Source organism: Clarias gariepinus, chromosome 2, assembly GCF_024256425.1.
Source record: "Clarias gariepinus isolate MV-2021 ecotype Netherlands chromosome 2, CGAR_prim_01v2, whole genome shotgun sequence".
NCBI lineage: Eukaryota > Metazoa > Chordata > Actinopteri > Siluriformes > Clariidae > Clarias > Clarias gariepinus.
Window position 1 is genome coordinate 32555597 of NC_071101.1, and position 15077 is coordinate 32570673.

General features: G+C 39.0%; 2 protein-coding genes across 3 annotated transcripts; one reads left to right on the plus strand and one right to left on the minus strand.

The window, feature by feature from the left end:
• slc25a44a (solute carrier family 25 member 44a) lies at positions 1 to 7749 on the plus strand. 2 transcript variants are annotated; one of them, XM_053514505.1, is made up of 4 exons: positions 1 to 241; positions 1779 to 2477; positions 3262 to 3389; positions 6739 to 7749. In XM_053514505.1, the coding sequence occupies exons 2-4, from the start codon at positions 1847 to 1849 to the stop codon at positions 6928 to 6930; spliced, it is 951 nt and encodes a 316-aa protein (XP_053370480.1). In that variant the 5' UTR covers positions 1 to 241; positions 1779 to 1846; the 3' UTR covers positions 6931 to 7749. The 2 variants fall into 2 exon arrangements, with proteins under 2 accessions (XP_053370480.1, XP_053370489.1); XM_053514514.1 differs by lacking the exon at positions 1 to 241 and adding an exon at positions 286 to 635.
• Positions 7750 to 7889: 140 nt separating this feature from the next.
• Positions 7890 to 15077, minus strand: skic8 (SKI8 subunit of superkiller complex). Its single transcript, XM_053514528.1, has 11 exons — positions 15026 to 15077; positions 14656 to 14706; positions 14505 to 14532; positions 12908 to 13013; positions 11656 to 11828; positions 11122 to 11270; positions 10187 to 10280; positions 9810 to 9903; positions 9243 to 9335; positions 9076 to 9154; positions 7890 to 8358 (listed from the first exon to the last, which is right to left on the minus strand). Exons 2-11 carry the CDS (start codon positions 14665 to 14667, stop codon positions 8269 to 8271), a joined length of 918 nt encoding a protein of 305 aa, XP_053370503.1. The 5' UTR covers positions 14668 to 14706; positions 15026 to 15077; the 3' UTR covers positions 7890 to 8268.

The window sequence follows — 15077 nt, forward strand, 5'->3', positions numbered from 1 at the left end:
CGACGCGCGACGGAAGTAAAAAGAAGCAACGAGCTGCGCTTATGAAGGCTTTAACCGTAGCATGCCTCTGTTTTTTTAATGTATTTTTTTAAATAAATAAAATATGGAGTCGTCGATAACGTTTCGAAAAGAGCTCTATTTTTAATAAGGACTACACGCTTTTATTTATTTGTTTTATTATTATGATATGAGGATGGAATACAGTTGTTAGTTGAGGCGGAAATGATGGCAAGCTAAACTGGTAAGTTGATGTTGTTTTAAAGAGAGAGAGAGAGAGAGGTCATGTCGGCTGTCATGAGGAAGACACAGCTGGATTTCCTTTTATGAAATTGACCTTATGTTTGCTCTCATTTGGAGTATTTAAACAGCAAGTATGACCTTTGGATATAAATATTATAAGATTGTCACAGTATAAAAAGGTGAAGATAATAGAAGGAGGTGTTGGAGCGGTGCATCATGGGGGAGGTCACACTGTCCATATCCCATGCTTCATTATCTGTTGTAGTGTAGTGTATATCATAAGGTATTACATCATGTTTCATCTTTATCATTGAATTATTGCGAACATTTTTGCAACCATGCTGTACACTGCCCAGGTTGGAAATATCACCGCCTGGATTTAACCAAGCAAATAGGTAAGAGCCTTCCATTGGATGATTACTGCAATAATTTAATATGGTTAAAGCCCCAACTGATGCAGTGAGTAGCTTATTTCTTAAACAACCATGTTAGTAGACATATTCTGTTTTTGATATCTATAACAATGGTGGAGAAAACAATTAAAGAGATTGCTGAAACTACTAAAATTGGGTTAAGCATTAATAAAACCTGAAAGGATGCCTCAAGGAAGAAATGTGGTCGGAAAAACGTCCTGAATGAGCGTGATTGAAGATCACTTAAACGCTTAGTGAAATTAAATTGTTTATTTATTTTTTAAATCAACAGTAGGATTCACAGCTATGTTACATAATGAAGTGAGACTCAAGGAATTGGGACTAAACAGCTTTGTAGTCTTAAGACAACCACTTATCAGTAAGGCTAATAATAAAAAAAGGCCTCAATTTGCTATGGAGGATAAATAATAGACTGTAGCGAATTGTAAAAAGGTCATGTGGTCTAATGAGTCTAGGTTTACCCTGTTCCAGAGTGATGGGTACATCAGGGGTAAAAAGAAAGGTGGAGTAAGTTATGCACCCATCATGCCTATTGCCTACTATACAGCCTGTGGGAGCAGTGTTATGATCTGGGGTTCTGTTGCTTCCAGTGGTCTGGTCTAGGTTCAGCAACATACAACATTTATAAAGATAGAAGAAGTTATGTTAAAGATATTCGCAGATACAATATATGGTCAGGAGTATGTGGACATGTGATCGTCACACCCTTCTGTGTTTGTTGAACATCTTATTTTGGTTTTAATCCACCGTGGCTGTTATCACTACCTCCACATGTACTACATTTTGGCATGTGGCTTGTGGGGAATTTGTGATCAAAAGCTCAAAAGCAGCTGTATGTGAAGAGTTTGATGAAGGCCCACATATGGGTGTTATGGTTGAGTGTTGAAAAACTTTTGGCCATACAATTGGCCTTTGATCACGTCACACTGATTACATCAGTCTTGTGGGCAAACATCATTTCAACCTTTGATCAAGCACTGAGAGCCTACAAGCTGAAGTTGTGCTGAAGTTGTTTTTAAGGAGTCCTTTCTAAAAAGAAATCTTCTAAGGCATGACTCTTAAAGTGCTTCATTCCGACCTGTTCTCTTTTCCGTCTCTCTGTAGGTTGATGGGCGGGTGCGGTGCGGCACGGCGCAGGGCCTGTCAAATGAAGGTTGCCATCAGCTGGAACTATGCAGAAACGCAACATCCGGATCATAGAATGGGAAGACTTGGACAAGAGGAAGTTCTACTCCCTTGGCGTGTTCATGACCTTAACCACGCGCGCCACTGTCTACCCCTTCACTCTAATCCGAACTCGTTTGCAGGTCCAGAAAGGGAAGTCGCTTTACAACGGCACTTTTGACGCCTTCTGTAAGATCCTTAAAGCTGAAGGTGTTCAGGGTTTATACCGGGGCTTCATGGTCAACACCTTCACGCTGATCTCGGGTCAAGCCTACATCACCACCTACGAGCTGGTCAGGAAGTACGTCTCCCAGTACTCCTCTAACAACACCCTGAAGTCCCTGGTAGCCGGTGGCTGTGCCTCGCTGGTGGCCCAGAGCATCACCGTGCCCATCGACGTAGTCTCTCAACAGCTCATGATGCAAGGCCCGGGGGAACATCTCACACGCTTTAAGCTCAAGCCCAAGATGGCCGTCGCCACATCTAAGCACAAAGTGACTTTTGGGCAGACTCGAGACATTACAGTGCAGATTTTTGCTGCGGATGGTTTTCGGGGGTTTTACCGCGGCTATGTGGCGTCGCTTCTCACCTACATCCCCAACAGCGCAGTCTGGTGGCCTTTTTATCACTTTTATGCAGGTTTTATGCTCTTAATTCTAACTCTCTTTTATTGTGCCTAACCTTGCAGTTGTACGTGTCTTTCACATTCTCAACCATAACACAGGATATTGTTAAATGGTTATTTCGTACAAAGATGATATTTGTGTTGAACTCCAAAGCGGAGTACGATACCTTAAGAGCACATGTTGCACCATGACGTGCTGAGCAACAGCAGGCTGCAGAGCAGGATTCACACGTGAAAACTACCAAACCATAACAGAAAGCACAGTCACAAAGTTTAGCCTCATGATGGATGTGTTCTGGTCTCCTGATTCTCTTTGGGGAGCAGCCATGATGATGTGTTTTGGGTTTTAACTGCTGAGGAGGAGAAACCTGATCAGCAACCAAAAACATCAGATTATGAAGATTATACGTTGTTTTAAGCCAAACAGGATCATCTTTTATTAATTCATCTAGCTGCTTTATCCTGGCCAGGGTCACGGTGTGTGTAGAGTGACTAGAGAATGTGTTGTAAGACTTTTGTTAGTACTTCCAGCTACTTAAGGATTTCTGAATAGCCTTTTAAACTCGAAGCACCAAACAGATCTGTAGGATCACGAACACAAATCCAGAGCATATAAGAGGAATTTATATCTTTCAGCATGTCGTTAAGTTGTGCTTTACATTAAATCGTGTTCTTATTATTTTGTTAGTAAAGATCTTGTATAGAAAACAATTAATCAGTTATCACAATTTAATATGTTGCCACCCCTGGTTTAGGTTTCAGAAGGACTAACACTGTGTGTATTGTGTGCTGAAACAGAACAGTTGTCCCGACTGGCGCCGTCCGACTGCCCTCACCTTCTCCTGCAGGCCGTGGCCGGGCCTATGGCTGCTGCCACCGCCTCCACACTCACCAACCCCATGGATGTTGTGAGAGCCAGAGTGCAGGTAAACACACTGGTTATAAAACCACTGTTTTATAACCTAGTAGTAGTTATAAATGTAGTGGCATTTAGATTCTCCTGATTGGCAAAATATCATGATTAGGAGTGAACTGTACCAGTCAAAAGTTTGGACACAGGTTTGGATATATTTATTATATTTATAACTATGAAATAACACATATTGCATTAGGTAACCAAGCACCAACAGTCAGTTGATACTTTAAGACACAGAGGCCAGCCTTTCTGGAATAGTTCTTGCAAGAACTGTATTGTCAAGTGCATTTGCAAAACCCATCAAGCACCACAAAGACCTTCCCAGGAAGGCAAGACCAAAACTTACCTCTGCTGCTGAGGAGAAGTTCATTTAGAGTTACCAGCCTCAAATGTGGATGCCTTTAGAATTGTTTTATAATGTAGAAAGGAAAGACCATGGAATTATACGGTGTGTCCAAACTTTTGACACTTGTGTAGTATACCTGTGGCTGTATTTAAGCCAGGGTCCTTTGTGTCCTTGTAAAGATCCAAGCAACTCAACTCAAGATCTTTAAAACAAAACTGTGGACCTCCACAAGTTCATGTCCTTCTTAGAAGTAGTGATGGTAAGATGAACCCTCATTAGGTGTGCCAGGCTTCCCAGCCAACAGTTTAACCAGAAGGTTCATTTCATAAAGCTTCATTGAAGAGCTTGTTGTACTGACCTCTAGTGGACAAATTATGTGTAGAAATTGACCCAGACTTTGCAAGTGGCACAATTGAAATGGGAAAGAAAAGAAAAAAAAGCCACTGACCATATTCTAGCAATATATTACAGCAGTTATATTTTGGGGAGTAATTACTTTAAAATGTTCTCAAGTAGGTCATTTTTTTTTCTTGGTGGCTCCATTTAAAAATAAGCTGCCAAATTAATCAATCATGTGATTTTGGCAAAAGCGTGGCCTTATTTGTGATTGGTTACATGACTCTCAGGGAGTCAATCTCTTTCTGCTCAACTCAAATCACACATAACATCACTTAGACCCAAAAGAATTTGTTCAGATAATTATATGTAAATCTAAAATTCATTGGAACCACACAGAGCCGACATTCATTGTCAGAAATCAGTGACCATCATAAACCTGTCTAAAAGATTCAACTGCACTACATTATTTATATTTTCCACTGCACAAATCACTTTAAATAAGACACTTTACGAAGTCACTTTTTATGCATATTTTCACACCCCAGCCATTTCAAAACTTCTAAATTTCTTTTTTTGACAAATTTCTATTTCTATTCTATTGTTATATTGATATTTTGTTCTTATTTGTAAAGTATATTTTACTTTGTACAGTACATTTCACTAGTTAATCTTATTTTCTAACGTATTTCTGTTATTCTAATTTTTTTCTTAAGTATAAGCTTTTATTATTTTTTAAGGTCACTGGCAGTTGTATAAACATTCTACTGCATATCGTACTTTGTATGACTGTGTATGTGACGAATAAAATTTGAATTTGAATTTGAATTGAACCCCGAAGGAACTGGTTTGATCCATGAATTCCTTTAAAAAAGTACTAAAACCTTATCAGTAAATAGAAAACACTTCTGTCTTCTGCAAAATACTCATGTTTTGCAAGAGTATCGCTTCTTCCACTTTTGAGTTCATGGGCAGTTGGTACAATACCACTGGACTGTGAAGCAGAAGATTGACATAAAAAAAAATCTTAGCGCTTTGTATGAGACATGACATTTAAACAATCAACAAGTTACACAGAATTCCAACGTTTATTAGTTTTTAATTTTTCAAAACCTGTAAGAAATGTAGCTGCTTAGGACAAATCAGACAAAAAGCGTTAGTGCTAGTGAATCCAATCGAAAATCGTCAGTATACTTATGATTCACAGCTCTAATTATTACCAGGATAAGGCTTTTAATCCAAAGAACACTGTCCCGTCTCTGAAGCATGGTGGTGGTAGCACCACGTTATGGGTTTGGACGTTTCACTTTAGAAACTCAGCATCAGGGAGTCTTCCAGCTGGACAATGATCCTAACCAATTCACCTTTATTCAAGACAACAACGTGAATGTATTAGGGGAGCCATGACCTGAATCCCAGAGAAGAGTCATGCAGTAGACTGGAAAAAACTGAGAAGGCCCACATTACCAAGTTACACAAGTTTAGTTTAGAGAATTGGGCGAACATTTCAGCAGTGTGTTAAGAACTTGTGGAAGTCAGAGTCTACAAATTTTTAAGGAGTAAACAGGCATCAGCAAACACTAACAAGTGTATATGTACTTTTGATCAAATGAAAATCTAATCTGATCTAGAACATAGCAACTGATATAAATCATGCTCTTAGAAATAAGACGGATGTCATAACATACTGTTTTAAACAACTTGAGCCTTCGCGTATGTACAGTTTTGGCTTTAAATGTAGTCAGCTATTATTAGCTAAGACTTGTAAAGATGTTGCTTTGGCTAAAGCCTGTCTGTCACATGAGCTGTTTTTATTTATATCAGCATAAAAGCAGCTCTGCCACATTGTTCTCTAAAACCACAGGGAACATGAGCAAGTTTCAGTTCTTAAATGTTTCTGGAGCCAAACGAGTGCCCTCTTTTCATGATAAATCATTTCATGTTTACGTCCTTCCTTCTTTCCCTAATCAGTAATCCAAGCCAGATTTCTGAAGCATGTTGCCTGTACGTGCCTTACATTTAAAGTTCACTTCACAGAGCCGGAGTCCAGCTTCACTTTGCCCCCCGAGAGCTCAGTAATCAGTCCACTGGGCTGCAGTTGTTTTCGTCGACATAGCTTGCATTTAAATAGCCACACAAACCAGTTTGCACTCATCAATAATTTGTTTATTGTTTTTTTATTTTACTTTGTCATTGTTACTTTAGCAAAGAATATTCAAGTGCAAAAAAAAAAAGAGAAAAGGTTACAGTAATTATGTACCTCTTACATCACTATGATAAAATGAGTAAAAGGTGTATTTTGCATAATAGGTGTGCTTTAAGTTATTGGGGAGGTGAAAGAAAAAAAAAATTTTTTGTCCTTTTTCTGTTGACAAGGGATTAAACAAGCCAATTAGATTTCCCTGCTATTGTGACCTTATTTAAAAAGATCCCCTCCCCTTCCTCCGCTCTGTTGTTCTCTGGAGGGGCGTGACTCAACTGTAGTCTCACTTATATATACGCTGAAACAGCAACAAAAAAGCCTTTTGCTTGTACAACATATTTGATATAAGTCTATATCTTGATTTTGCTCAGAGAAATATCTGGCTTGCTTTCTTTTTTCCCAATCACAAAACCCACAATTCTATCAATACCTTTTATCCAGTTGGGTAATTAATTTTTTTTTCTGTGCCACCAGGTGGAAGGCCGTTCATCTGTTATTGAAACATTTAAGCAGCTTATTGCTGAGGAAGGCATGTGGGGCTTCTCCAAGGGTCTCTCTGCTCGCATCATCTCGTCCCTGCCGACTTCCATCCTCATCGTCATCGGCTACGAGACCCTGAAGAGGCTCAGCCTGCGACCTGAGCTCGTCCACACAAGACAATGGTGACGAGCAGGCTCCAGGACATGTACAGATACATACACACAAGGCTGACCTAGTGTGTGTGTGGGTTGCCTTTTAACGTTGCCTTGTTTGATATTTTAACCGAAAGTTAGCCAGTACAAGCAGGATATTTGGGAAGAGGACCAGACAGTAGAGGACGTACATTATATTTGGTCACGTATGGTTTCAGGAAAGCGTTACATGAACTAGGACGAATGTTCATGTTTGATGCCAAAATGTCAATGTCAAATCGTTATCAGATATCAGAGTTGTATTTTAAAATAATCCCTAAAATAATGCTCTATTTGAGCTTGAATGAAGTTACTTGAAAAAAAAAAAAAAAAAAAACTTAACAGTCAGAGAAAATCGACACTGATGTTTTCTACAGTATTTACACTGCAAAAGTGTGTTGTGTGTACATCTTTGTGTGCATACGGTTTCATAGTGAATTATACATGTTCTTTTGTAATGTAAGGATCTTAGTGATGTGTAATATATCAGAAGATAATTATATAAGAAATGTAACTCTTTTTAAAATCACTTTAGCCGTCATCTGAATCAGATGGCTGGTGCGATTAAGACGTGAATGAGAAATGGCTATGACGATCATGGTGGATGTATGTATAGTCGTGAATGTGTAGTTCACATGATTGTGGTCACCCTTTTACTCACATTGTCTTTTCTTCCCCCATAACACACCTTGTATTGTACAAATATGGGAAAAAATATGTTGTGGATGCGGGTAAAGTTTTAGGTTCATTGTGTAATGTTTAAGTGTCTAAACCTGTGTGTGAGAGAGACGCATTAAACATTGGATTATCACAACCCTCTTGTTGACAATAAGATACCTAAAAGCAAAAGCAGGTAATGTGAAACAGGGTATTTAAACGCATGTACAAGCCCTGAATCTCACTCATACACTCATCCTGCAGTCAATATGGCATATGTGGTGACGCTAGGCAGAGGGTGTTGGAGAGAACAGCTTGATATTGTGTGTGAAGAAATAATTGAACACTACAAATAGTCCATTCCTCAAGGGGGAAAAAAACCCACCATATTATATTATTTATAAAATGTTTTATTGTTCTTACAAGTGGATAATGTTTCAGGAGACAATAATGTAAGATGAAACAGCAGATCTCAGGGTTATGTTTTACCTATGCATGTGTCTGATGGTTTTAAAGGTTTATTTCCTTTAAAAGCTGTTAGAGGAATGCGTGGATCAGCAAAGATGATATGTATGAATATTTTTGGACAAAGAGCACGGCTCTGGTAAAAGTTCCATATGATGTATCTCAGATAGAGTAGTTTCCCGTCAGGTGTGAAGCAAATGGTGAAAAAGCCTCACATGGGACAGTCGTATATATGGATGGCTCTGTCGTCTCCGGCCGAAATGATCTTGGAGCCAGTGCTGTTGTACTTCACGCTCCATACCTGCAAACACATTTAAGAGTTTTAAGAAAAATGAACTAACGTACTATAATAAATAAAAATAAATTAAAACAATGATTAAATAAATTGCACTGAATAAATAAGGACATGCAGAGCAACTTTCAGAGACACTGGCACAAAACCATGACTGTCTGTGACGACAAGACGTCCAGCAACGGTTGCATTTTCTATCAAATACATCCATGTCACACATTGCCATCATTATTATTTATTTTTCTTTTTAATAAACAGATACATTTACATTTTTACAATATCTAACATGGATACATTAAATATTGACCCTGCTGTAATCAACTGTCCTGTGTACATCTTGGGACTGATCAAATGTGTACTGTTTAAGTGCATATTATAATAATTCATTAACTTGCTATCCAGTGTTTTTTATATGATGATGAAAAATATTCAATCAAATCATTAGACTCTGATTAGATTAACATAGATCAATAAGACCATGTGCTGTAATCAAACCTGAACTGTATTATAGACGATGGGCTTAGAGAAATAACAAAAATAATAATAAGCAGGTTTCAATGCATGTGGTGGTGGTGGTGTAAAATAAAGGCCAGGCAGTCAGTTGCTCATGTCAGCAGCCATTAACTGATTATAAATCTCTCCAATTATATAGAAGAAAGCCATCAAACCTGTGTTTCTCCTCTTCACTGTCTAAAGAAAGATCATAAAGGAGACTATAAGACGCACCTGGTCCTGATGGTCAAAGAAAGTGTTCACACACGCCCTGGTGCTGGCCTCCCACACCTTCACACTCTTATCTGACGAGCTGAAGACAACAAGGACAAAAAGATTAATTAAACTTCAAAACATGGGAGTCTTTTATGTTTTAATACTAAAGGGATTTTGATCATTACCTGGAAACAAAGTGTGTGTTATCAGGTGAAAAGGAAACGTTGAGGACCCAAGATGCGTGGCCGCTCAGGGTGCCTGCCAGGTTAGCATGTTGTCTGTAGCGCGCACGCACACACACACCTCAATTAGATTCACAACTTACACAAAGGCACAATATGCAGAAGTTCAGAGAATTTTAGATTACTCTACATAATGATACATCACCCAAGGGGCGTTCAAGTCAAACTGGGACTTGTGATGCAATTTCTTGTAAATGAAGGCACAACACTAATTGAAATTTACAGGAAACTTCAAGCACTGCAGTAATGGGACTCTTCGCCGCACTGAAACATTTGAACGGGGCAAACGTTTTAAAGAAAGGCTGTAGTCGACAGTTTTTACTCTCCTGACTGTGTTCTGCTTATTTAAAAGTCCCGGTTTAACTTGAATGTCCCTCATATTATATCCTGTCTATGTATATTCTGAAATGTGCAAACATTTTTTTCCCCAAAATATTAAACCCAGCACATGAACCCAAGCACATTTGGAACGAAGGGGTTTTGTAGTGCCAAAGCTGAAGCTTCACTTACACATCATAAATCTTGATGTAACCATCATCTGAGGCTGTGACTAAGAGCTGTGAGTCAGGAGAGAACGTGAGAGAGCGGATGGGCATAGCGTGTCCTGTGAAGAGAACACATCAATTAACACACACAAAAAAAGGGTTTCCCAAGATGGTCCTGACCAACATATTCATCATTACTTTCTCCCTGCACCCACACTAACCGATGTGTGAAATTTACAGGAAGCTCACTAATGCTCCAGTAACTGAATAAGCACAAATCCCCATAACCACAGAGGAACTAGATCTTGTGGGCCACTGATTGTCAGCAACCTCATAAATGATCTAAACATTGGTCTAATCATTATCAGTCCCACTGTCCTCCATTTTGAGGTGTAACTTTACCTTCCAGCGTGTGGAGGAGCTTCCCAGTAGCAATGTCAAAGATGTTAATGATTCCATCAATGGCACCGCTGGCTAAATACTTTCCATCTGGGCTCTTGAAGAAGACAGAGAAAAACATGATGGAGATGCAGAAATCACTCAAATGTCAAAGGCTTTATTTAAGGCTGCTGCTTTACACTGGCTTTTGATCTGAATCTTTGCTTTAGCTACGTCTGTCTGGAGTGAAACATTAGATTATAAACAGGCCTCATTACTGTTATAATTGTTTATTAAAGTCAAGCCAGGCATAATGCTTTGGTAAAATTCTAACTTCAATTTCCCATGGACATGAGAGACCACATTCTTTATAAAGTCATAACCAGCTTCAAGAAGCTTGTTTGCTTCAGAGCTGTGAAAACCACTTAAACCCTCTATATGTGATGGGCGTTCAAGTCAATCCAGGACTCTTAAAAGTGCAGCAAAACAGTTATAGAAGTTAAAAAAATACCCTTATTTCTTTATATAAATCTCCTGCGACACTAATGCACTTATCCCAGCATTTCACTAGTGCTTGGATACTATTACGATTTCCTAGTACGCCAGTGCCATGATCGGACTGCCCTCTTTACGTCTGAAACTCTGGCCTCTCAGGAACGTCCTTAATGGCGCCAAATGTGTGGAAATAGCCTGCAGCGAGGTCAAATTGAGATGTGGCAATAATTTTCTCATCTTTTTGCACCTAACCGTTTACGCCACCCAAGAGTCTCATTACTGTACTGTGCTTGAAGGCTTGGTTAAATGTCAATTGGCTTTACACCATTATTTACTTTTTTTTAATCACCACAAGTCCCACTTTGACTTGAACACCCATGCTGCACTTTAAAAAACTTGTTAATATTGCATAACCTCCTGTAAAAAAATTTTTTATTTGCATTTGTAACGGTGGCAAGTCTTACATAGGCGATGCTGAGAATAAATTTCCCTCTGGTGTCCAAGGAGTATTCTTTCTTCCCACTCTCAACGCCAAAGATGTTCACCTTGCCAAGATGGCTGCCCGTGGCAATGTATTTCGAATCCGGTGAAAATGCTACACTCCAGGCATCGACTAAAAATCAACAATGAAGGAGCAAAAGTCTCATGCTTATTAAAAAAATACATAGTAATAAGGAAAATAAGAAATAGTCATATTTAATAAATGAAAGTGATCCTCTTGCCACAAGAAGTTGAATAAGAATCTATACATTAAAAGATAATCATGACCTAAATTTTAATTATTAGACAAATAAATGTTGCTCAATAAAGATATGCAAACCATGTTATGAAGAATCGTGGCAATGAATTATTAAGTAGTCTTTGCTTCTGTTCATCTTACATTCTCAGATTAAGGTGCCAAAGGGCCAGGCAAAATATCTCCATCATCAAACTCTTGTGACACATGAAATGGAACTGACTCTAAGAAAACGTCACGGCAATCATCTTAAACGTCTCACCAGGTCCTGCATCCATGGATTTGACCTGTTTGCCAGTCTCGAGGTCCCAAAGACGGATGTGAGCATCCAGGGAGCTGGAGGCCGCGATGGCGCCATTCTGGCTGATGTCCACGGACACCACACCCAGCTGGTGGCCTTCCAGAGTCCACTGTAGCTCCAGCTTCTCATCTGACCTGCAGAGGGCAGTCAAGAATCCAGAGCAGGAAAAAATATTATGAGTTTTTTTATTTAGAGTATGAAGAACAAAACATCCTTGTACAAAAGTAATTTTTTTTAGAAGAAGGTTCCAGAGTTTGTACATTTTGGGGAACTTGTATTTTCTGTGCTGGCAGCAAAGTGTTTAGGGAAGAGATAGAAGGGTAATGAAGCACTTTTGGACACTCTGTGATTATTCATGTATGATGCTGAAACGGAAAGATGGAAGATTCTTCATTAATACTACATCTTTACAGATCATATATCACGACTTGTTTTTTGCGGTCAGTGGACCATTTGGAAGCATGTTTTTCGATCACTGTCCTGCTGGTAGGTCCAACCTTGACCCAGTCTTCAGATCTAGGCAGATTTAAAATCTCCTGAGGCTTGATCGAGTTCATGCATCACACCTTACCAAGGTTCCTGGGGTCTTTTAATGGGAGGAAAAAAAGACTTAAAACTTCACAGGTCCTCAATCATACTGATCAGACTAGATTTATTTCATTTAACTATTAGCATCTTCCTCTTTCCACCAAGCCATTAAATATCTTGAGTGTTTTGTAACCAGAAACCTCAAAGTTCCAGTAGCTTCCAGGCAATGTTCTCCTGGCAATGTTTCCCAATAGTTTGATGGCACAGATGTGTCTACGTGTGGATTTGGTAAGCAGACATCTGAAAACATGCAACTGTGATTTTTATCTTTGCTAAACATCCTCACAAGCTCATTGTTCAAACAGTGCTTGGCGTGTTTTGTATAAAGAGTGCCAGCAGTTCTGGTGCTTATTGAATCTATAACTCTACACCCTAATCACTAATACAGTGTACTACTTTATTTCAGCATTTTCTTAAAAGAATGCAGTAGATTTCAGAAATATGATGTGCGTGTATGATGAGGATTTTCTCAGAATGCACTATGCTGCATGTGATGATCTTGCGCATGTTCATAGTGTGTCTGGAGGAAGTGATAAAGTCTAACATATTACCAATGTGTTACAGTGTGATCTTGGTTCCCCAATAAATACAGCACTTGTGGTCAGTGATAACTCAGGACAATTACCATTTCCACACTTTCACCATGTCATCCAGAGAGCCAGTGATGATAGTTTCTGATCCGTCCTTCTCACTTCTCCCCCATGCTGCCGTCCATATGGCATCGTCATGGGCTACAGAAACACACAGTCAGAGGAGCTTGGTGACTACTTCAAAACAAATACATATGGTAAAATTCCACTTCAATGACATGCAGATAGATATTTATAATCAGTATGTATCTGAACATTGATCCATTTTTAACAAAGGAAAGCAGCAGTTTTTTAATTCCTTAGTATATTCAGTTCACAAAGCTTCAACTTTCATGCTAGGACACTTAAACGCCATCACAGATCGTTAACTAGCCGAGCCGAATCTCACGCAGTTTTTGTGCGAGAGGTACAGAGATGGTTACAATTCCCTCGTGGTGCATGTTCAACAGTATTGTTTAATTGTTAATTAGATGTATTAACCGCTAAGCTACCATGTGCTATTATCTTACAATTATCTCATGAATTGTGAAACAGCTGTTCAAATTATTTTGTTTGGAAAGTAATATTCAATATGGCAGATGGGGAAACCGCTGGAGCTTTAGTGGAAGCAAAAAAAAAAAGTAAATAAATTAATTAATTAAAAGAAGAAAAATGTCTGCAATACTATTATTAGCAGTATTGGTTTTTTGAGAGTAGCAGTAAAGGGGGTGGAGGTGATATTCTCTTACAGCTGATGTTTGAGATTTTTGGTCAGAGGGAAATCAGTTCAAACTGACGCTTATACCGCTATTAGTCGAATGGAGGGAAAAAAAGGCTGAACCACTCAGTTCATCTAAACTAGAATGTCTGACTAAGACATCAGCACTACAACCAACTTTTAATTTAAATTTACAGGAATGGCCACATCACAAATATTTCAATTTGGATACGAGGGCTGTTCAAGTCAAACTGGGATTTTTGATTGTACAGAATAACAATATGAGAGTAAAACTACCTTTATTTCTCTATACAATCCCCTGCAACACTTGTATACTTATTCCAGCGTTTCATATGTGCTTGATTACCACCAAGTAGAATGTTGGAGCAGAAACGCTAGAGCCAGTATTGGACTGCCTGCTTCATGTATTTTCATGGCCTCCCAGGAACTCCTTTAATGGCCCAACCATGTGGAAATGGTTGAAGCAAGGTCTGGACTGTATGTATGAATGTGGCAATAACTACCTGCTGAGCTCCAGTAACGTGCAAACCACGTGCGTGAATTGTTGTGTGTACAGTTCCTTAAGACAAATGCATCTCTTCTGCAAGCTGGCGAGAAATTATTCGTCTATTTTTAAGGATCAGGCGTTCCATTCGCTGCCAACAACAGTGGGCTCTGAGCCATCTTGCCCAGGATGGTCATTCACGGACATACAGCCTTCTTTAAAAACGTACACACGACTCAAATCTTTTACTGCGGCTAAGAGTCTCACCACCGCACTGTGTACTTGAAGTCTTCTGTAAATGTTTTCCCCCTTAATTCACAAGACATTTCATCACACATCCTGCTCTGACTTAAAGGGACCTCATCTATGTAATGTGGTTTAGGATGGAAAGAAATATATATATATATATATATATAAAGAAAACACTCACCATGCTCCTGCTTGAACAGTATGCTGTACTGTATGGGAGGAAATACAGACAAGACAGCAACAAATCAGATTTACATCCATCTATAAACCATTGCAAGTACAGACTCTTACTGTTCAATAACACAGCTAAAGAGAAGTCCAGTCTTATTTACCTGAGTGCTCATAGTTCCTGGTCGAGTAGTGATGTTTTCTATGCTTTAGATCTGCATAAGAAGGAAAAACCTAAGTCAAAATCAAGCTCAGACTCTTAATTAACACGACAGAGGCTTATGAGTACGCCGTACACTCAGTATACACGGGCATTATTAACGCTTTGTACACTTTAACTCTCTCTCAGCTTTTAGCTGCTAGTTTACACTCGCTTTCGTCAACAGTTAATAAAACAGCAGCAAATCCGCCCCAATATTAACACAGCTTTCAGTTTTTAGCTCGCGAGAAACAGTTTCGTGTACATAAAGCGACTTTGAATTAAAATAGAGCAGAACAAATTAAACAAAACCGCATTTCTGAAAAGATGCTTACCGCTTCTCCTCATCAGTGAGCCGCCATGATAGCTGCCCGCAATGCATTATGG